Source organism: Charadrius vociferus, unplaced genomic scaffold (genome assembly GCF_000708025.1).
Source record: "Charadrius vociferus isolate BGI_N301 unplaced genomic scaffold, ASM70802v2 scaffold186, whole genome shotgun sequence".
In the NCBI taxonomy this organism is placed as follows: Eukaryota; Metazoa; Chordata; class Aves; order Charadriiformes; family Charadriidae; genus Charadrius; species Charadrius vociferus.
Genome location: NW_009648793.1, coordinates 1,464,357 through 1,485,549, shown reverse-complemented (window position 1 = coordinate 1,485,549; position 21,193 = coordinate 1,464,357). Strand labels below are relative to the sequence as shown.

At 34.9% G+C, this 21,193-nt stretch overlaps 1 protein-coding gene across 1 annotated transcript in view; it reads left to right on the top strand.

Moving 5' to 3' along the window:
- Positions 1 to 748: 748 nt before the first annotated feature.
- ARAP2 (ArfGAP with RhoGAP domain, ankyrin repeat and PH domain 2) overlaps positions 749 to 21,193 on the top strand; it is a 136,528-nt gene continuing 116,083 nt past the window's right edge. Inside the window, exons 1-6 of the mRNA XM_009886812.1 lie at positions 749 to 1,656; positions 8,981 to 9,051; positions 10,066 to 10,145; positions 15,047 to 15,132; positions 15,946 to 16,302; positions 19,668 to 19,737. Of these exons, the coding sequence (XP_009885114.1) occupies positions 749 to 1,656; positions 8,981 to 9,051; positions 10,066 to 10,145; positions 15,047 to 15,132; positions 15,946 to 16,302; positions 19,668 to 19,737 (1,572 nt within the window). The remainder of the gene's footprint in view (positions 1,657 to 8,980; positions 9,052 to 10,065; positions 10,146 to 15,046; positions 15,133 to 15,945; positions 16,303 to 19,667; positions 19,738 to 21,193) is intronic.

Below are 21,193 nucleotides of genomic sequence, written 5' to 3'. Positions count from 1 at the left end.
CTGCCTTTGTAAACTAGTATATTGGTTATGGTACTTGCTCAGGTGGATTCTCAGCTGAAGAGGGCTTGAACCCGTGGTTCACATAGAATGCTCTAGCCAGTCATTTTTCCTTTTCCCCATTAAAAGTGTGTTTCTATGTTAAAAGGAGTTTAAGGCTTTGAAGATAAGGGAGTAGAAGCCCTACGCTGCAGCTAATTGGTGCTAGCGTGGGTATGGGAAAGCTTTGGGTTCCACCTCTGGTCTTGGATTGCTTTTCCTCCCCCTTACAGCCAAGTACTGTGTAATAAGAGTGTGTGTGGAGATAAGTGGCTCATCTCTTAACTGTTTGTCTTAATGTTAACTACTAGGATTATATGTTTTAAGACTGTATCACTTATGCTGAGTTAAGACTTTGATTTCTCTATTCTCTTTATACAGGCCAAGATAAAAAGATGGAGGGGTTGTGCTGTTTACCCTCCTCGAAATTTTCATATATAAGCATTTTAAAAATATTACTGTACAAATGACGGGGAGCCTTTCAGAATTTTATCCAAGACTAATGTGAATTCAGGTGGGATTTTTTTTTTTTTAATGCCCTTTTTCTTTCCATAGGTTCGCAGTCTTTAAAAAAAAAAAAAAAAATCAGTTTGAACTGAAGAAACTTGAAGACGTGTCTTGAAGAAACTGATATTCTCCACTGGCTGTCTGACAACAAATTTGGAGAGCTTTGTTGCTAGTGAATATGCACACATCCTGACTATATCTCTACATGACTGTGTGGGGCAATATTCGGAATGAAGCTGCCATCATGTCATCCACAGGCAATGGCACTGATATTGAAGAATTCTTGGTCAACATTAACTTGGGGCAGTATCTTCCTAACTTTAAAGAATACGGCTATAACATTGTGACAGATTGTGTGGGAATAAATAACAGCGTGCTTCAGCAAATGGGAGTGTTGCCTACAGGGCACCGCAGAAGGATACTTAAGCAATTAGACACCACTCTTTCAAAAATACAGGGAAATTCTCTTCATCGTGAAAATCTAAAACTCAGAGACTTGAGATGTTTAGAAGAGAAGCAATATTCATCCTCGGATCAGGAGTCTCCAGTAAGCAATTCAAGTGTAGATGGAACTAGCTTGATACCTGCAACATTGTCAGAACAACTTCTTAATAAAGCTTACATTGATAAAGAAAGATTCGAACTTGCAGAGCAAAACTTATCTGAGGCAAATGATGATAGCTGTGCAAATTTAGATTTTTCTAGTTTATACCAGAATTCAGACAGCGTACTAAAAGCTATCAATCTAAGTGGAAGTATTAAGATGAATACTCAGCCGGATACATCGCTGGAAGAAGCAGCTGCATACCAAGCTGATGAGCACTTGGCTGGCTGTTTGGCATTTCGTGATCCTCCTTTTTCATTTGCTGATTCATGTGAGACAGAATACAGCGAAAACAAACATCTTATGTTTGCAGATGAGGATGATTTATCTGATAGTGAGCCAAATTCTCCATTCTTTAAGTTTAAAGGAGAAATGATAGACAATGACTTATATGATTCTTACTCACAAAACTGCATGAAAGTATTTCCAAGAGCAAGCCGGTCTTATATATTAAGGCATCGACCTGTACCAGAAGTTCCTGAATCAAGTAAAGTTCAAGCTTCATCAAGGTAACTGCTGCTTCTTTCTAATGAAGAATCGCTGTCATTGTAGAAATTATGGTTTGGGGTGTCTCATGGGTGTTTATGCCCTTTTTTTTGGTGAATTTTTCATATATGTGCTGTAAATACACTGGATCCGGAATGCCAAATTAACTGAAGGAGGATTACGCTTCAGTGCAAGTTAGAAGCTCAATTGAGATTTTAAAGGGAAATTTTAGAAATAACCTCCTAGTCATCTCTGTCTCTGCTTATTTTCAAATAAAGAAATCTTTATTGCTTTAGATATAACCCTTGTTAAAAACAACTGTATTAAGCATTTTTTAAACTTAATTGGTATGCTGTTAAGATTGGGAAGAATGGAAATACACAAGTGTTACAAAACCAAGACTGAAAAATAACAAGAAAAAGCTATGGAATCTATTCCAAACCAAAACATTGCTAATACTATTAATTAGACCTTAGCTCTGACGTATCTGATGAAATTCTGATCCGTCAGAGGAAAATGGTGACAAAATGGTGATTTCAAGAGGGCTAAAAATTTGCCCTTAAGTATAAAAATCTATTTTTATGATGTGCGAACAGTTAGTGTATCTCAGTAACTTTTAAGGTTGTACTTTTCAAGAGATACTGTTCTTGGAAAATACGAAGTTATTATTTTTGTATATGTAACTTATAAGAAAGATCTATGAAGTTTTACACAACCACACCTATAAATGTTGTTTTATTTAAAAAGTTGGGCAAAATTTAGAAGAACCTTGTTTTCTGCTTTGTGCATTGTATGGTATAGCCACCCTGTAAAAAAAAAAAAAAAAAAAAGCAGGATGTATCTGATTTGATTGCACACATGGGCATAACAAGATGATTACATGAGAATCTTATGTCTTAGCCTTAAAGCACATAAAATTAATATGAAAATATAAATACACAAATTCTTTGTTTTAAATTTTAATAGGGTATTTTGTGGAGGAGGAAATTACTTTATACTGTGGGTCTAAAGCAAGGACTTCCTGCAAGATGGCTCTTAGATTCATTTCTAAACTGGTTGTCATTTAACTGTTAACTCAGGGAATGAATGCAACCTGTTTGTCATATTAGGTGTTGGCTTTTGCTGGTGTTCTCATAGTAACAAAAGCTTAGCTTATGATCTTTGTAGTATAAAATTATTTTTGAGGCATTCCAGCAGGAAAAAAGAAGTGGAAAAAGGAAAAGGGGGAAAAAAAAAAAAAGAATGATAGATGTGGGAGGCTTTCAGAATTTATGGAATCTTTGTAAGGATAGTTCTGTGTAGGGCTGGTGAGAATACTATTGGATAGAGTCCAATAAAGTTTGTTATGATAAATTACATTGGAGAGGTTGAAGTTGTTTCAAAATGTTCATGTGATGTGGGTGTGGATTTTTCTTCCTTCAAAATGGTTGAGTTCATCATTTGAATCCACAAATTAGTGAGTAGCATTTACTGTCTTGAATAAGCATAAGTTGTTGTAGCTTGTCTTGCAAAAATATGAGGGAATGTAGAGGAAAAGGTCTGCTGTTAGAACTTAACTCCAGGCCTATTTTAATAAAAGTAATATTGTTTGAATGTTAAAAATAATAGGCACAAAATGTGCAGTTGATCACAATGTTACAGGCTGTGTCGTAAAGAGTATCTCCCCAGAGATTAATTTGTGATATTTTTCTGTTAACTATAAGGTTTTACTTGTCGTGCTGGTTAAGTGTCTTAAATAGAGAAGAAAAATTCATGCAAAGATGTATGCAAAGTTTTTTCAGTGTAGCCATATCCAAATCATTAGGTTGCACTTTTTTTAGTTGTTTTTTTTTTTTTTTTAATACCACTGGCTATGCCTGGAAGGGACATGTCTGAGAATGTTTTGCATTTATCTTGTCTTTTTCATCTGCATATCTCAGCAGTTAGAAACATCATTAGCGAGTTTATACATGCCCTAAATGCAGAGTTTTCCCAGCATCTATAAGTTTCTTTTAGACTATTGAAAGAAGTCAATATTAAATGTTGTAATACAATTGTTTGATTGAACAGATGCAGAGGCAAAGGCTATTTGCAACAATTAAGAGATATTTGTGTGCATTAAAAAAATTTTTGCTCAGTGCCTTCTAAATCACCAAAAAAAATGTGCTCATTGAAACTTAAGTATAAACATCTTTCAGTGAGGAATACCTTTATGTTAACTTTTGTGGAGGGATTATCCATACTTCATATACTAAAGCTATTCCCGCTGAGCTGAAATGGGAATCTCATCCTAAAAGATAACAACAAGTAGCTACTAAAAGAGTACTCTTAATGTCTTTTGAGAAACAATCATCCAGTAGAGAGAATGTGCTATATTTGTAGTCTTCCCACCATTGAAGTAAATCCTCCAAATCCTAGGCTCTTAGTGATTGATGTGTGACTGGGTCACTAACTTCATTACCCACCATTTTGATTTGTGAGCTTCAGTCTATTTTCTTCATCTTTATGTTCCAGTTATAACAATATGGAAATCTTGAAGGACAAGTAGCAGTCTGTCTGAGGAAGATCAAGGCTAAACCAGAACTTCAAAACAAAACTTAAACTTCACAGAAACATTCTTGATAACCTTGCCGCATACGTTTTTTTTGTTTGTTTGTTTGTTTTTCTTAGAGGCAAAGAATTAATGCAGAACTTTAAAACGGTAGCTTGCAACATCTTTAACCTCAGGAAAGATTGTGTGTGTCTTACAGAATTGCATAGAGAAACATTCTCAACTGGCTTTTATTGATAGATGCTGGTTTCATCCTTGTTACACTGTGTGAAGGCTTTTCCATAGAGACAGAGAAATCCCTCTTTTTTTCTTCTGGAAGAATCAACATTTCCTTCTAGTTGTGCTTGGATATTAGTCATTAAATTTTTATGCAAGGAGATGCTTTTCTCATGATCTCCTATGTGCCTTCTGGCACAAGAAGTTCATACGGTGGGTCTGCTTGTGCCCCCTAGTAGTGCTGTGATCACATCACTTTTTATTACTAATAACGTGCTTGCCTCTCTTGCAATGATATCTGCTTCCCTGTGCCTCACTTGTGCTTCTGGCTCTTGCCTGTAAGAAAACATGCTGTCAGCTGGTAAGACGCCATAGCATTTTAGAAGCTGGAAATACTTCGGTTTTCTTTCTTCTTTGAAGTCTGTGTGGCATCGCTGTAGTACTGGGGGGTGCAGAATTAAAAGAAAAAAAAAAAGTTTCCATTACACAGTGTTCTTGATCGTGAGGTTATTGTGCAGATTTTAGTAGTGGTTTTGGCTGATCTGTATTGAAGTGATGTGTATGCTAGATTCTTGTCAGGAAGACTTCATAACATAATGAGCTGTCTGTTGGTACAGAATTAGTAAAGATCACCTCTAAAGGTGTTTAAAAGCACTGGAATTGTTAGGGGGATTGCAAATCATCTTCTAAAAATGAAATAAACTGCATCCAAAATGCCTTTATTGGACAAAGTCATCACCCTTTCTGAGACCCTGCATTCTGTATTTAAGTGAGCAGTCTTAAATTTTTAGTATCGTTTGCCAGTCATGTTATGGAGCAGAGCAAAGGGTTGAACAGAGTGGATTGGAAGTTTTGTGGTCGTTTGCCAGCCATGTTATGGAGCAGAGCAAAGGGTTGAACAGAGTGGATTGGAAGTTTTGTGGTCTCTCTTGATACTTTCGGTCTAAGTGACTTCTTCCATACAGACATGAGTGAAGAACTGAGGCTTTTGTAAGACAATATAATGAAAGCAATGCAATGGGTTGAGCTAAACACTGACATGCCTTTAGCGTAAGATTAAGGATAATAAGCATAGAGAGTTTTAGAGGCTTTGGATCGTGTTATTTAGTAGTCACTCTTAGGTGAAATAGCTACTGTTGCATCATTCAGAGCAGCAGAAAAAGCTTGAGCAGATTTGTAACGTGGTCGACCTGTTTGCTATACAGAATGCTATACAGATAAAACTTCAGGCTGATGAACTCTATATACTTCTAGATTTATTTTTTTAAATGCCCCAACTTTGTTACTTGTATTGTTCAGTAGTGGGATTGCTCTGATTCTTTATTAAGAGAAATAAGAAGAAATTGACCAAAAGTAATTCTGGAAGATATTCTGTATTTGCGGGGGGAGGGGAATATAAATCAATAAAACAGATAATGGTGCTTGGCCTGAGCAGGCACTGTTTGTTTTTGGCAACTGGCAGATCATATGGTTGAAACTTCTTGCTTGATGCTAATATTCTTTAGACTCCATTTCTTAACATATAAGTAGTCAAGATTGCTAATGAGGTTCTGAATCTGGTGCTGCGGTGTCTCTACTCTGTATTCTATCACACAAGGCAAAGTTTTTTGGAGAAGCTGCACTCTCTCTTTTCTTATGGTCAAGCAACGCCATTAATTTACCTCTGCAGGCAGTCTATGAACCCCAAAGCTCTAACACAGCATGCTAGAGTGCTTTTGACATGTTTGCATTATGGGAGGGTTAGGTCTTGAGAGAGATAGAAAAGAAAATGTGTTTTGAATGACTTTGAAAACAAAAGTTTCGTTCATTTAAAACACTGAGCAGATGAATGCCAGTAAAGACTTCGAAGCAGTGACGGCTTGCACTGACCTTTCTCCCTCGCTGTATTTGCAAGGTGACAGGAGTATATTGAATAAAATAGCTCAGCTCAGCCCAGTGCAAAGCTCTCACCTTTCCAGTCTCTCAGCCTTTAGCTAGACCAGTCGCTGCCTCATCACACCCTTTCATCCTGTTTATGCATAAGGAAAGGGTGGTGAGGAAGAGTATGCAGCCTGCGCCACATCCGGTACCTCTTAATGTATGAAAATAGTGGGTCTTAACCACCATGGTTGTAAAAAAAAATAAAATAAAATAAAATAAAAATAAATGATAATTTAATTGGAATTATTATATCTTTGTAAAATTGGCACACTTCATGACTGGCAAACTGCTTGCACTAACCTTTGTATGAAGAGCAAAATAAGGATCATTAATCTGAAGGGGTATTAAATTTTGGAAATGGTTAAGGGAAGTCATAGATTTGTGTAAATATAAGATTATTATTTTTTTTCAATCTTATTTGCCCCCAAAGAGGTCTTCAGTATTTTTCTGTCTTTTAATCTAGGTATTTAATTTATACAATAACTATCTATTTTATTCTATTGAACACTGACAAATTATTATAATTTTATATCTTGCACTGTATGTTGCTTGTTATACTTTCAAGCAGGTATTCCAAGTAAGCTTACTCCATTTATTTTATATCTTGTGATAGTTTTTACTTGATGTAAATTATAACTGTTTTCCAAAAATGACAAAAAGGTTTTATTTTTGATTGCTGGGGAAAAAAAAAAAAGACTATGCTTTGCTTATTAGCAGATTTTCTTGCTGTGTATTCATACATGTAGGTATAGAATAAAAAATAATATCCAAGCCCTGAAAAATATATAAATTAAAAAAATGCAGGTATCTGTAAGCCAATTTCCTGGTTTTAATTTCCTGGTGAATTTATCTTCACTTGTTGCTACTACCATTACCCACTTTTAAATCCATCCACCCTGAAACTAAGCCAATGACTCACTGTTTTACATAAGGAAGAAAACCATTATTTTAAAAGTTCTTTGACTCAAAGTTGCTTATCTGTATCTCTCATTTATTTTAACGCTATTAATACCTTTAAGAAAACCCAACCTAACCACAAAGAAATCTAGTCTGTGTTGAAAAAGTTAGTTGGTTGTTTTTTTCTGTAAGCATACCAGGTTCTTTAAAATCAGGTTAGTACAAATGCATGAGGTTAATTTGCTAATATAGCTTCAAAAGATGTAACTGCATCAATTTTAGTAAAATGTGTGAAGAAACACATTTTGAAAGTATTTGCTGTGTATTTTTTGTAATTATAACCCCAGAGGGTAACCAATTATGAATGGGAGGTAGGCCATGATCCACCTTAAGTGGCTAAACTCACCCTGTGTTTTCTAAAACCGGGATTTTACAAAATATCATTGAGGAACTTAATTGACATTTCAAGTTATATCAATTAACTTTAGAAGGTGCGGCTTCTGTCTTGAATTTAGTAATTTGTTTGGAGCAGATTTAGACATGGATTAAAAATGATATGAAATAGTAGTTCATAAAGGTATGTCTTCTGTCATACAGAAACATCAGCCTGATATATGGAGTAATTCAACTTGGACTTCATGGGACAGTATTTCTAAAGTTTTGAATATAGATAATCTTAAAAGAATAAAATTTCTCTGTCTAGAGAGGAATAAAAAATGAGGAATATTGATATTTTTAGTAAAAAATACTTATCTTTGGCTTTGAAGGATGGAGGACCTGCAAACTGTTAGGAGAACTTCAAGGATCTTGTATGGCATTTATCAATCAATGAATGTTCTATAAGGATGCACGAGGATCTGTATTACTGTTATTTCAAGCAGAGAAAATGAAATAAGGAGAAAAAATTACTAAGTATTCATGTTAATAGAGAAAATCAGAGCTTGGCTGAAAACAGCTCTCATACAGACTGCTCAAGTAGTGAATATATGGCAGAACTGTACTAGTTCAGGCATATTTGTTCCTCTGTGGTTATTCTAAAGCTGCTATCTAAGCCTGAAATCACAATAATAATAATTAAAGAAACGTGATCCTTAGCAGCATGGTTAGTGCCACTATAAGTGAAGTTGGTGGTGTGCTGGCCCCTAGGTATTTCAGCAATAATAAAATAACTTTTCTGTTGTGTATGGGGATACATTCTTACCTCTCTACAAAATGTTCATTGGTAGTCACAGGCAGTTGCAATGCAACGTCATTTATGTATCAGATTGAAAACATTCTGGGAAAAAGTTCACCTTAGGAAATGAAAACTTTACAGCAAATTCTACGGTGATTGAGAGCATGTTTTGTTTGGACTTCCATGCCCAGACTCCCTTTCAGCTTACTGTTAAATTAGGCTTTTATAGTACATCCTTCTTTAAATGTAGTCATTGGTAACCAGTGTGAACAAGAAGGAGGGTAAAGGGTGGGGGATCTCCATGCTTCCCAGAAATATAAGTGTATCATAAGGTCAATTTAAAATGAAAAAAAGAAAAAAGGGGAAAAAAAAAACCAAAACAAACCAAACTCAAGATGTATGCTAAGATCAGAGGAGTATTCTGTGTCATAAAGGGAGGAGAACACATTATTAATTGACTTTTAAATTAAATTGGAAATTTTCCCAAGACTTGAAATTGGCTATTTGTATATAACTGTAATGGTTTAACTGCATAAGATTTTTTTTTTTTTTTTGCTCCAATCTAGGAAATTTCACTGACTGTTTTATTTTGTGCTTTGTTTTGTTCAAGTTCCCTTCAGAAAAGAAGAAATGTGGATCTTGTAAATATTTCTTGCACTGGGAGGCAAATTTCACAAAACGGTGAGTATTCTGTATTTACATCTTGAATATGGACGAAAATAGGGAGGCAAATTTCACAAAACGGTGAGTTAAGCATTCTGTATTTACATCTTGAATATTGACAAAAAAGAAACTTCAGACCAGAAGTTGCCTAAAATGAGTATTGACTTGCTTATTTTAAGAATATTGAGCATCTGGAAAGTCTGGAAAAAGGTGATGTATGTAATAGCAAAACATTTAACCACTTCTACGTTTTTACTTAGCTTTTGTTTATAAGCTAATAAAATGAGAATTAGAAAATCCAGTATTTAAACCTCATTTATTTTAATATACTTTTTTAGACTACAGTATTTTGAGTTTCTCAGATTAGATCCAGATTTTTTTTTTAAGCAGAGTTAACTTTTTCTTGAAAGATAAAAGGAGCGTGTTCCTGACTAATGCTGCATAATTTGTTAGTTAGAGCTCATAGCTCCAGGAAATAACAGGAAATTAATTGTATTAAATAGTTTACTGGAAGAGTTTAGAAGTCTTGTGCAGTCAGTTGTAAACAAAAGTTCTTTCATACTCTGGAGGTATGTCTTGTTTGAAGTCATGCATATTAATTTCAAGCAAATACTTAGTCTCAAAATGAAGATTGTGCACAAATGAGTTTTTGTGGGGTTTGTTTGTTGTTTTGGGGTTTTTTTGAAAGTCAGAGTAAAGGACACTTTGGAGCTATTGCTCCTAAAAGTATGCAACAAAAGGTGGGGTTTTTTTAACTTAATGCAGGGTAAGAAAGAAGAAAATGCCTGTATGCAAGTTATATCCAAATTATATAGTAATAATAGTAACGTTTGAGTAGGTAGTATCTGATGGGGGGGGAAAAAAGGTGTTTGGAGTTCAGTAGGAATGGGAAGTTGTTTCTTGTTTTTAATTTTTTTTTCCCTGACAGAGAAATCATGAGCTGACAAGTCTGTGTGCCTTGTTGATTTTATTATTACTTTAGAAGAGCATTGCACTGTGTGACTCTGTATTTATTTATTTTTTTGCTTTAAGAAATGTTCACAGGAGAAAAGCCACCCATCATCTCCCCATATGGGGAAACCTTTTTCTGTGGCAACCCTGAAGATGCTAAAGTAAGTTGAGAAGTCTGGATATAAATGGTCTATTTTCACTTTAGTCTTCATGTTATGTGTTTTTTTTTTTTTATTGCCCTTAACTATTTTTTCCTCTGCTTTTTCAGTTCCTAGTACCATTTCTGTCTTTTTAGGCATATGCAAAAGGTTTATAGTATAAATATTTGTGGACTAGTGACTATTCTTAATCTTGAGATACACTTTGTACTGTTCAGTAGTAATAGAAAGCTGTGGTGTGTGTTGGTTGGGGTTTTTTTGGTTTTGTTTTTTTAAACATAAGATAACTGACTTGTGGTGTTTCGTTTGTTTGGTTTTTTTTTTTTGTTGGTGTTTTTTTGTTTGTTTGTTTTTTTATGCCCAGAGCTGTCATGTCAAATGCAAAACAGTTACAGGTAATTGCAGACTATGTTGATGCCTTTCTTTTACCCTCTTAGGTACAGTGGTGTATTGTAATACTTTCTGCCTAAGTGAGGTTAAGTGGTTGAAAACCATTAGAATTGACCAGTAAAGGTAAAAGTGGCATTTCTGACTTCTGATAATTGTAGGTCAAGACTGGGCATCTCTACACAGACTTGTGTATATCCTATGAAAACAGCTTACATGTTAGCTTAGATGGTCAGTTTTGGCCATACTGTTTTTTGATTCCTGTCTATGGAAGTTCTCAGTACTTATGATATTTTCCTGCATCCCCTAAACTTGCTGTATACCCAGAAGGTCACTTTTGTTGTAGGATTCTCTGAAGTGAACATTTTTGTTGGGATCAGTAATTGATGGTATGAATGCTGTAGATGGCATGTGGACAGACTTCTGAATCATGTGGAGATCTGGGAGGTAAATTCGCTTAGTGAGGCATCTGCCAAATGCTGTGAATCCCAGCTCCTGCTTCTTTCTCAGGGGGATGCAGACCAGAAATTGTTGATTCTCTAACTGCTTATACTTGTCCCAGCTGATCTCAAGCCACTGAGTTAGAGAAAACAGTAAATGATTCTTACTTTCTGTCCTGGACTTCACTCTAATGTTTCACTTTTTAAACTATTGAGTAAAATGAAAGTTACTCGAATGGATGCCTAGGATATTATTTTTTTTTTTACCAATTTCATTTTTTCAGAATTGGTCAGTGAAAATAAATGGCTCAAATTCCATCTTCTAATGGGAGGAGTTTAGAAGCATAAAAATGATCTCTATTTTGGGGGTGTGCTTTCTTTTCTTTGGAAATATGTTGTGCTTTTTTTGTTCTTGTTGGCTTTTTAAGGAGGTACTCATAAATTCATGTCTTGTTTCTCCTTTGAGTTCTTATCTGCACGCAGAAGTGACTTAAGCTTTCTTTTTCTTTTCTTGTGTACAGTGTGTTGTCTGTGCCAGTTATTGTTGTCTGTGCCAATGTCTTTTTAAAAATTCAAAATTTAACTTCTTTGTAATTAGTTCAATGGCATAAGCAGGTTTTCTAGAAAAAGATCCCTAGCCGCCTTGTTAATTCTTCGCATTATTATGTATGTTTCATTAAAATGGTTGTAAAAAAGCAAACCCGGGAAGGTTGTCAGCAATCTTTCTTATCTTACAAAGGCACCAAATACAAAAATAACATGCTGTTAAACTGGATTAACTTCTTGAAAATTACTATTTCTGTTGGTTGTAGAATCCCAATTAATGTAGTATATTATAACATGCTTCCCCTAATCTGAAGATTTGGATTTTAATTATCACTTGCGTGTAAGTGAACAGTTTTTTGAGTTGTATTTATCTCATGCCTGTTGGATACTTCAGAGTTAATTCTGGTTCCATTAGAACTTAATTGCAGACAAAGGTCATAAAGAAGAACCATAAAACAATAAAACCATGTCACTCAGATTTTTTTTCAGTAGGTGTCAAGTATCCTAGGAACAAAGAGGAAAGTTTAGATAATGCTGTAACATATATGAGATTTTAGGACTTGCAACTGCTGCTTCACTTTAAAAGATAACCTCACATGAGAACATAGTTTGTCTGTATACCAGAAAATGTAGCAAATTGTTACACTGACTGATTGAAGTTTGTTCTAAGGGCTTGTAAGTTGGCCGTTACCCTCCTTCCTGTTGGTGTAAAGACGGAAAGGCTTCTATAGGCTTTTATAAAGGGAGTGTCTGTAGACATAGGTAGTGAGTCACCACAGACTGGAGGTAAGTAAGCGTGAGAGAACAGGGAATTAAGGTTATGAAGAAAATATGCCTGTGGCTTAGCTCAGGAAGAAAGACAGCTAGAAGCAGAAATATCTAAAGGGCAACCTGAAGAAAGAACTTTTTTTTTTTTTTTAAATATTGATTTAAAAATAACACAAATAAAAATCCAAATGTTTTAGAGCTGATTTATTGTTGTGTCCAACTGAAGAGTCAAGTATATTAGAATTTCTTCTCAGAAAAACTGAATTCTAATGAGTTCAGGCCTCTAGAGTGAAGTATTGGCTTTATTTCTTGCTGCAGACTGTCAGACTAAAGTAAACAGGCGTATTGAGTTCAGTAAACTATGTGAGCTCCGAAGCATTGTAATACTGTAGAATGCTGGCCAGATTGCAAATCTTACCACTTTAAATGCTGGCCAGATTGCAAATCTTACCACTTTAAAATAAGAACCCTTAATATTTTAACAGGAGGAATTTATCTTTATGGACCTGTTATAAAATTGTATTGCCAAACCATCATTCAAGAATCAATCTGTGGAGAACTGTGTGACATTAGCTTTAATAGAAGATAAAGGCAGTATCTCCTAAGGAAGATGCCTGTCCTGAATAGCATTGAGTCTTTGTTTAATGTAGCCTCAGTCCCGATGCTCTTCATGCAGTCTGTGTTTTAGCATTCAGCTTTCCTGACTTGCTGTTGTGATCAAGACTACCTGTTAGAAAAAGCTAAAACCAAAAATGTATCTGAATTACTTCCTGATCAAAAGTAGAGGATTCTTGTACAGGGCTGCAAGTAGGCGGTTCCATCTGTCTGGGATCCAGGAACCAGATTTCCTAGGCATAAGAACAGTACATATTTAGAGACAGTTTCTGTGTAATATATATACACCTATCTCTTAAGAAATGCTTCTCTTACAAAGGTGTCTGTAGGAGAAAATGCTGCTGCCAACTACCTTTGTATAATACCCCGAGATTTGCAGGAGATGGGAGATGGGAGTTTTCTCTTGTCTCGAGTCTAAACGTCTTGCAGAGTAATTCTGTGACACATTGGAAATGTTCGGGATTTAATTTGGGTGAAATATGTGTTTTTGAACAAATAGAACTCCCTGTCCCCACAACCTATGTTCATTTGTGGACTTCTGCATTTTAAAATATGCTAGCAATAAAAATGCATTTCTTGATTATTACTTGGAAGTTCTCAGGTTCCCTGAATTCACTTGCCCAAGTGCTGAAGATTGTGGAGTGGGCACAAGCTGGACAAAGAACTTAAAAAAAAGTATAGTAATGGTTCATGAGAGGCAGGAAGAGGGTACTACCACATAACTACAGCAGGTATGGTTTGCAGTTGCAACCTGATAGAGAAATGAGGATAAAAGATACTGACCGTTTTTACTCTGAACGTGATTTCTGGGTGATGATGTCAGCCTCCTGACCATTGTGTAGAAGGGGACACTGCCATTTCCCCTCCTTTTGTGAGGGTTCCAGTCAATCCAAGCATTTGATAAGCAGCGGACAGGTTGCTTTTGAGTTTTCTGTTGAGTTTGTTTGCAAGGTGTATGGATGTTCTGTTATTTAATTAATTTTTTTTTGGTCTAATCCTTGATGCTATAACATGGTTAATAGTGTGGTATGTGGGTGGTGGTTGTTTTTTGGTAGTTGGTGGTGGTTTGGTTTTTTGTATAATGGATCTGGCTGGCAGAGGAAGACAGACTGTTCACCTAGGTTTATCCTAGCAGCAGCCTGTGATTTCCACAATTTTTGCTGCAGTGTACACATACTCAGCTTTGGGCTATGTGCTTTTTTTTAAGCTTGCCTTTTCATGTTGCCACGGTACAGCCCTCAAGTACAAGATGAGGTCCTGTCACTCAGAAAACAAATGGCAACTGTTGTGAAAGCTTATCCACTTTTTTTCTGCCACCCTTCAGCTTCGTGACATACACATCAAAGCTTAAATGAGTAAATTAAGATGCTTCCATCAGAAAGCACAAAGATGTTCATTTTAGTTTGGGGGTTGTTTTGTTTTTGTTTTTTTATGGAAGAAAGACAAGTATTGAGAAGCTTGGTAATGCAATATGATTGTCAGATCAAGTACGGGAAGTGTGAAATGTAATGTTCTTGAACAGTGTAAACTTTGACATTTTGTACACTGCAAGCAGTTTGTGATAAAGATTTCTAAACAAACGTTAATAAATGTACATTTTAGGAAGAAGAGCTTGGCAAGAAAATGAGAGAGATATTCGATATGGCTGAGTTCAGTCTTACTGTAGGAATTTGAATTTACCATTGTTATCTTTAGTGTACCATGAAGGCTATACATTTAATTCAGAGAAGAAGCATTGATTTGAAAGGTAGGCTAGCAGTGGCAAATCATAAATAGTATACTTAACATGCATGCAACACATGGCTCTTGAGCTTAGAAAATTTTAGGGTAAAAATAATACTCAGTTGTGCTTCAAGAAAAATCGGAACACTGATATTTCTACACACTGAATTTCTCTAATTCATTTGTGTTGGGTGCTTTGGACTATGCTCAAATTCTTTATCTGAGTATTACTATTTTAAAAGGAAACATTGTAAATAACATTTCTTGAAATACTTAAAAACATGATCTTTTAAATGCATATGTGAAAATGGGGCAAAGAATAGCTTTGCTAGTTAGGCTCCTGTTTGTGTGTGATTTATGTCTACAGTAACTTACATCACTTACTACTTCAGTACAAATGTTGGTTACAATATATTTCTTTTCTAGGAACTTCATGGAAATGAATTCCTGGCATGTGAAAATAAATTGGATCTAGGAATGAATGAAGAGTATTCTTCTTTCAAGAATCCATGGTATTAAATAAGAGTTATAGAGAAATTCAAAATGTAAAGAGGCAAGAGTTATTTACTGATATCACAAGTAGATTTCTACCTCTGAAGGGACAACCATGACTGTATTTTTAAATTTTTTTTTCTATTTGAGCCTTTACCCCATGCTATAGGAGGTGAAGTTTGGCTCTGTGGCTGTCCTGAGGCTGTCTAACCCAGGTTTCAGTGTCTTGTGGATTTGGAAGATGTCCCTCTTTTCCCCAGAAAACTTGTGTCAGAATAAGGAAGAGACAAGTTTTATTTTTGTCTCATAGCTAACCATGTCCGAGTACTTTCATACTCTACTTCCTCATTAGAAAAAAAAAAACCAAAAACAAACAAACCACAAAATTAAACTATTCTCTTTTCCTGTTGTGAGGCGGTGGCAGGTGGTTTGGTGAAATGGGAGCTAATGTGCTCCTTAAGTCCCAGTCTGTACCTGGCTTCTGATAAGGTGCACCAGGGAAGAGACAGGTGATGCTGCGAGTCCTCCAAAGTATTAAAATAAATGAAGATTGTTTTCTGAGGAAGGAGAATTTATTTAAAATTTTTGTTCAGGCTTCTCAAGGAACCAGCAAATGTTACTTTGCTACCAGTCCTGTTCAATGCAGAAAGTAGTATTCAGTATGGTCATAGTTATAAGATACATTGTATTTAGCATGTCTGTGCTTATTGGAATATTTAAACAAGTTACAAACATATTTGTAATGTCTTACCAATATTTGTTCTAATTAATAATTTTATGTGTTTGTGCATTGTAGCAATACGTTAAGAGTAAAATGCACCTTTTCTTTCTAGTTCTTTTAATAATCAGGAAGAGAAGACAAAGGAATTTGCAAAAAATGAGTCCCTACCCCCGGAAAACAAATCATTAGCACTAGAAGAATCTGAAAGTGAATCTGTATACTCTCTTGTGGAACAATGTTCTTTGTCTTTAAAGAAAAAGAAAAATAAAGCCAAAACACACTCAGCGTCTTGTAGTAAGATGCAAAGTAGAGATTCTGATCGCTTGGTCAGTGAACAAATGCATTTTCAGCAATTTGATGGACATCAAACTTCGATTGGAAATGAATCAATAACACCGTACGCTTGTTTTTATGGACCATCAGTAAAGAAGGTTAAAGCAGGATGGCTGGATAAATTATCCCCTCAAGGGTATGGTATTTGCAGTCGTTACCATGTAATAGTGAAGGTGTATGTTTGTGGGAGAGATCTTAAGTTTGTATTTGGTCAGTGCTTACTATTTGGGGTGGGAAAGGGAACTGTTTCTGTTGCAAGAGCATAGGATTCTTCTGAATTCTTAGTTTTTTAATGTCATTACCTATTCTAAAGTTTATTTAGGAGGCACACACAGGAAAAATATTTTTATTAAAAATGTTGATTGCCACTCATGAGCTGTAGCAGAAAACTACAGAATTAATTTGTAGCAATATTTCCAATATGTACATTTTTGCTGATTTTCTGTGGGCCACAAAGTAAGTGAAAACAAACTCTGATTCTGAAATACTACTTTACCAATTTGCCCATGGATGTATAAATTAATTATTACAGTTACTAGAGATCTTGCTGGTTTCAGAATGGTGTGTATAGGTTGAGTTTTGAGTTTAGAAATGCATCTAGGGTGAATTGTCTCCTAGTTTACTTTATTGATGTGTGTTAAGTTTGATGGAAGGAATCTGAGCCCAAGTCTTGCTTTAAGATTTCAAATAATGAAGAGGAGAGAATAACATAATAGAAAGATAATAGACTCTTTGCCACATTTGTAGGTAAGAAAAAATAAAATCTGTTTAATTTCTGTTACTTTTTGAAGTCTTTAATTGTTTTATTTTAACATACTTTAAATTCCAGATGCTCTTAGATTGTTTTACACTAAAGAGCACTCCATTACCAGATCATCCCTTCATAAAAACTTGCAGACACTGCTGAAATTCTTCTAACCTCCTCCTTAATAAATTGAATAGTCTTCTTTTTAAATTGTAGTTCTGAGTTCTCTAGTTGCTCTTATGACTTTCTTCTAAATTCCTTTTTGTATTGACAGTGGCACAATTTTACGTTTTAAGTCTATTTCTGATCTTCACTATTACTTAGCATCTAGAAATTAAAGCTGTTGTCCTTGTTAATGCTATAATACATCTATTTTACTGTACTTAAGTCTTAGTAGTTCTTCGTTCTTTGTTCTTAGGACTGTATGTTTAGCTATACTGAAAGGTGGTACTAAACTGTTAGGCCTTTCCTTTCATTATTTGTGGCCATAATAAGCATCACAACTCCTTGACTAGTATAGCAATTAGATTTTTTTTTTTTTTTTTTTTTTAGTTTAGTGACAAAGTTATTGAATTAAATTGGTTGAGAATACAATCTGTTTTGAGCCCACTGGAAGGAGCTCTGTTGCTCAGTAATTTCCATTTTTATTTGTTGAGTTTGGATTTAGCAAATTTTAATTTCTTGTGATTTGGGCTTTATTTGTTTTGATACAGTGATGCATTGTTCAAGCTGAATAACAAGAAGAAATAAATCTGATTTTACCATTTTGGAATTTCAATCTGCTGAAACGTTTTTTTAAATTGTTTCAAAAGCTTCATGCACATTTATGGATTGTCATTGTTTACTTTTGCTAAAGAACCAAAGATAATTCTACACAGAGTCAAAAGACTTTTCCCCAGTATAATATGCATTTGCACATCTTTTTTTTTCAGAATTGTTAGTGCATTGACTTCTCAGAGAGTTGCAGTTAGCTGTAACTTTTGTTTTATTTCACTTACAGGGCTTTTTTTTTTTTAACAACACTTTTGGCAGTTAGCTAATATAGTGATTTAAAAGTATAGTTCTTGATTCCAGTTGACTCATTTTGTGCTATTTGAAGGAATGGAGTTGCGAACAAAGTGTGAAGGCTTTAGATAAAGTACTGTGTGAGAATATATTGTTTGAAAAAGATAATGAGTTAACCACAAAATTAGTACTGGTTAGGACGGAGTAGAACAGTTGCAGGGTCAGTAGCCTTGAGCCAGTGGTATTCCTTGGCTAAATTTCAAGGGCTTTTTCTTAAGCTTTGTTTAATGAATGCTACATTTTTTTGGTTCTCTTTCTTACGCTGCCATTTCTCAAATATCTGAAGACTTAAAGAAACCAACCAAAGGGGGGGAAAAAAAATATATTTTTTTCATCCCTTAAAGCACTCACATTTTTATTTCAGTCCCTGCCAACTGAAAGTTTCTTTCTGTTCTCCTCCCTCTCTGCTTCCGTTCTTCTTTTTATAGAGCTCCCATTTACACTTGGCACTTTGTGTCTCCTCAGGGGAATGGGTATTTACCTTTTTCTTAAGTTGCTATAAATTGTGCATTTAAAGTACAGCTTCTCTTTTTGGTTAACTCACTACGAATTATAAAGCCGTCAAGTTTACTCACATTGTATATGGTACTTAGGTTCACTTTTTCTTCACTGCATCGTCTTGAAGTTTATTGACATTTTAATGGAAAATAGATTTTGCATGGGCCTTTCCAGGTTATGAATAATGATGATTTATTGTAGTCGTATAATACAAGTTAATTAAGCCAGAGCTGCTGTTTGATTAAAGTTTTGATGAACTATCACAGTCTACTAATCCTAAAACAGAGCACTTATTTAGCAGGAAAGGAAATAATCTTGGGAAAAGAGATGTTAGAGTGGGGTCTTGGTCTTGCTTAATTAACTTTTTTAATAGATTTTAGAATTGAAACTTTTATAGATGATAACTAATAGGCTGTCAACATTTTTAATGAGCATAACAGACTACGTCAGGTTCATGTAAAAATAATTTCTTAGGAGGTCCTTATAGAGCATGAGTTAACAGCAAGCTGAAATAATCAAATGAGCTTCTCATTAATGATGTCCAGTTGATAACACAGATTGAAAATGAAATTTTATGTTGTACTTGTTGAGTGATTTGGTGTGACCTCTATTTATTTATTGACCAGGGAAGAGAATGTTCAGGAGACTGAAGATACCATAGTCTTTAAACAGAGATGTCCTTCTCATAAACATGGTAATGAGGTGGTCATTTTAGGTTCTCAGCTTTCCTTTTTGGAAAGTATCTTACAGAGCTTGTAACACTTCAAGGTATGCTCTGTGTTCAGAATATTCCTTTGCCTCCAATGAAAATAGTTAGTTTCCATCTGTGTTAGTTTCAAGCAAAATTAAAGTAAAGTTTCCTTCGTCTGTCACTTTGGATGTGATACAGAGCACATGGGGAGGAAATAGACAGGAAACTGAATTGATTAAAAACATGAAGACACTGATTTATAAAAGAAGTCCAGTAATACTGCACTTCTTATTTACAGATATTCTTATTATATTTGAAATCAGCATTCTCCTTTTGAAAAGATAGATAGGGCTGAGATTTATTTTAATTTTCAATATGTTTAAGCTGAAACACAGGAAGCTAAACACAATTTAACCTTTCTATAATATGTGCTTGAGACATTCTTAAAAGCCAGTGTTAACTTGTGTTTATAATTTTAAGTTTATTAATTTTTGATTCACAGCAAACGTATGTTTCAGAAGCGCTGGGTTAAGTTTGATGGAGACAGCATTTCTTATTACAATAATGAAAAGGTAAGTGACATGTTTTGGTTATGTTTGGGACAAAATGCATCTTTGTAGTACACACGTTACCATGAAGAAATTCAGAAATAATTACAAATGAATATTCACCTTAAATTCATTTTAAATTGCAAAGTGCTAGTATGAGACATAAAATATTTGAAGGTGTCCTTGAGATCTTCGCGTATTGTTCATCTTCTTGTTTTCTAGTAGGGCTTGTATTCCTGACCTTTTCAGGTGGATGTCACCAGAACTTTTTACTTTATTGAACGAGTGACATGGCTGCACTCTGCAGAACAGAACAGGATCATGCAAAACACATTTAAGAGATCCAGTATTATTTTGATGGTGGTCACAAAATGTCTTGTCATGGAAACCCAGCATGCTGGAGATTTTGAGAGAGAAATTAAAACTTGCCTGGAAGACCTTTTAAAAACCAAAAAAACCCATATACTTGTCCCTTTCCTGTTTGTCTTCTAGGAATAATCACATATTATTGGGCTACGTTATGTTTGAATGGGTCTCTTTAAAATCGGCATAGTACTGTGATGTCAGTGGCTGTTCTTTCTTTCTGTACCTAAGGATTGAATCTTACTGAAACATTTGCAGACTTGTGAGTTGCTTTGATTAAAGTAGTTCACTTCTGATATGTGATACAAAAATGGTTTTGTAAATCATGGCATTCAAGAAGATGTGTATTCCATCTGTGAAACTGAAATTTACTGAAATTTACGAAATTTTATTGTTTACTTGTTTTGTCTGTTTGTTTTGAGACCTGTCTTCAAACATAGTTTTCTTGTTTTCTTTTTCTTTTTTTTTTGTGAAAGATTTTTTTTCTTTTATTTAATACACTCTAGACCACGAGAAAATTTATTTTTCTTTTACTCCATGATTAATTAATTTCTCTTCTCGGAAGAAATGACATACTACTTAGACTCAAAAGTGATAGATGATTGTATAATATCCCTGTTTGGTGGAGGTGAGGTTTTATGCATGTGTGGTATCTGAAATGTGGGAAAGCATTTCCTGTTAATGATGCATATTAAATTAGGAACAAAATACAGTTTCAGGTAAAAGTTCCCGAGCAGTATGCTGGGTGGTAGTAATCAGTAAGAGTCCTGTAGGTGCTTTGTAGTATGCGCGCTCTTGGACCTATTTTAGCAGTTTATGATGGGGATAGAAATGAATTAGGAAAAGACTGCTTACTTCCTCAGGAGTCATAGAAATTAAGAACAAGCTCAAAAATTTATTTACATTGATCTTCTTGCCTACTGATTAGGAACATGAAACAATAAAGGGAACAATAGAATAACATTTGGATTTCAGAGACAAAAAATGCTACCCCCTTGTGGTATTCTTCATCCCAGGGCTTCAGAGGAGCAGAAAAGCAGGGTTAGTCATTAGGAAAGACTTGAAAAATACAGTGTTGGGATTTGCTTAACACTGTCTGTAGCATAATTAGGGAAAG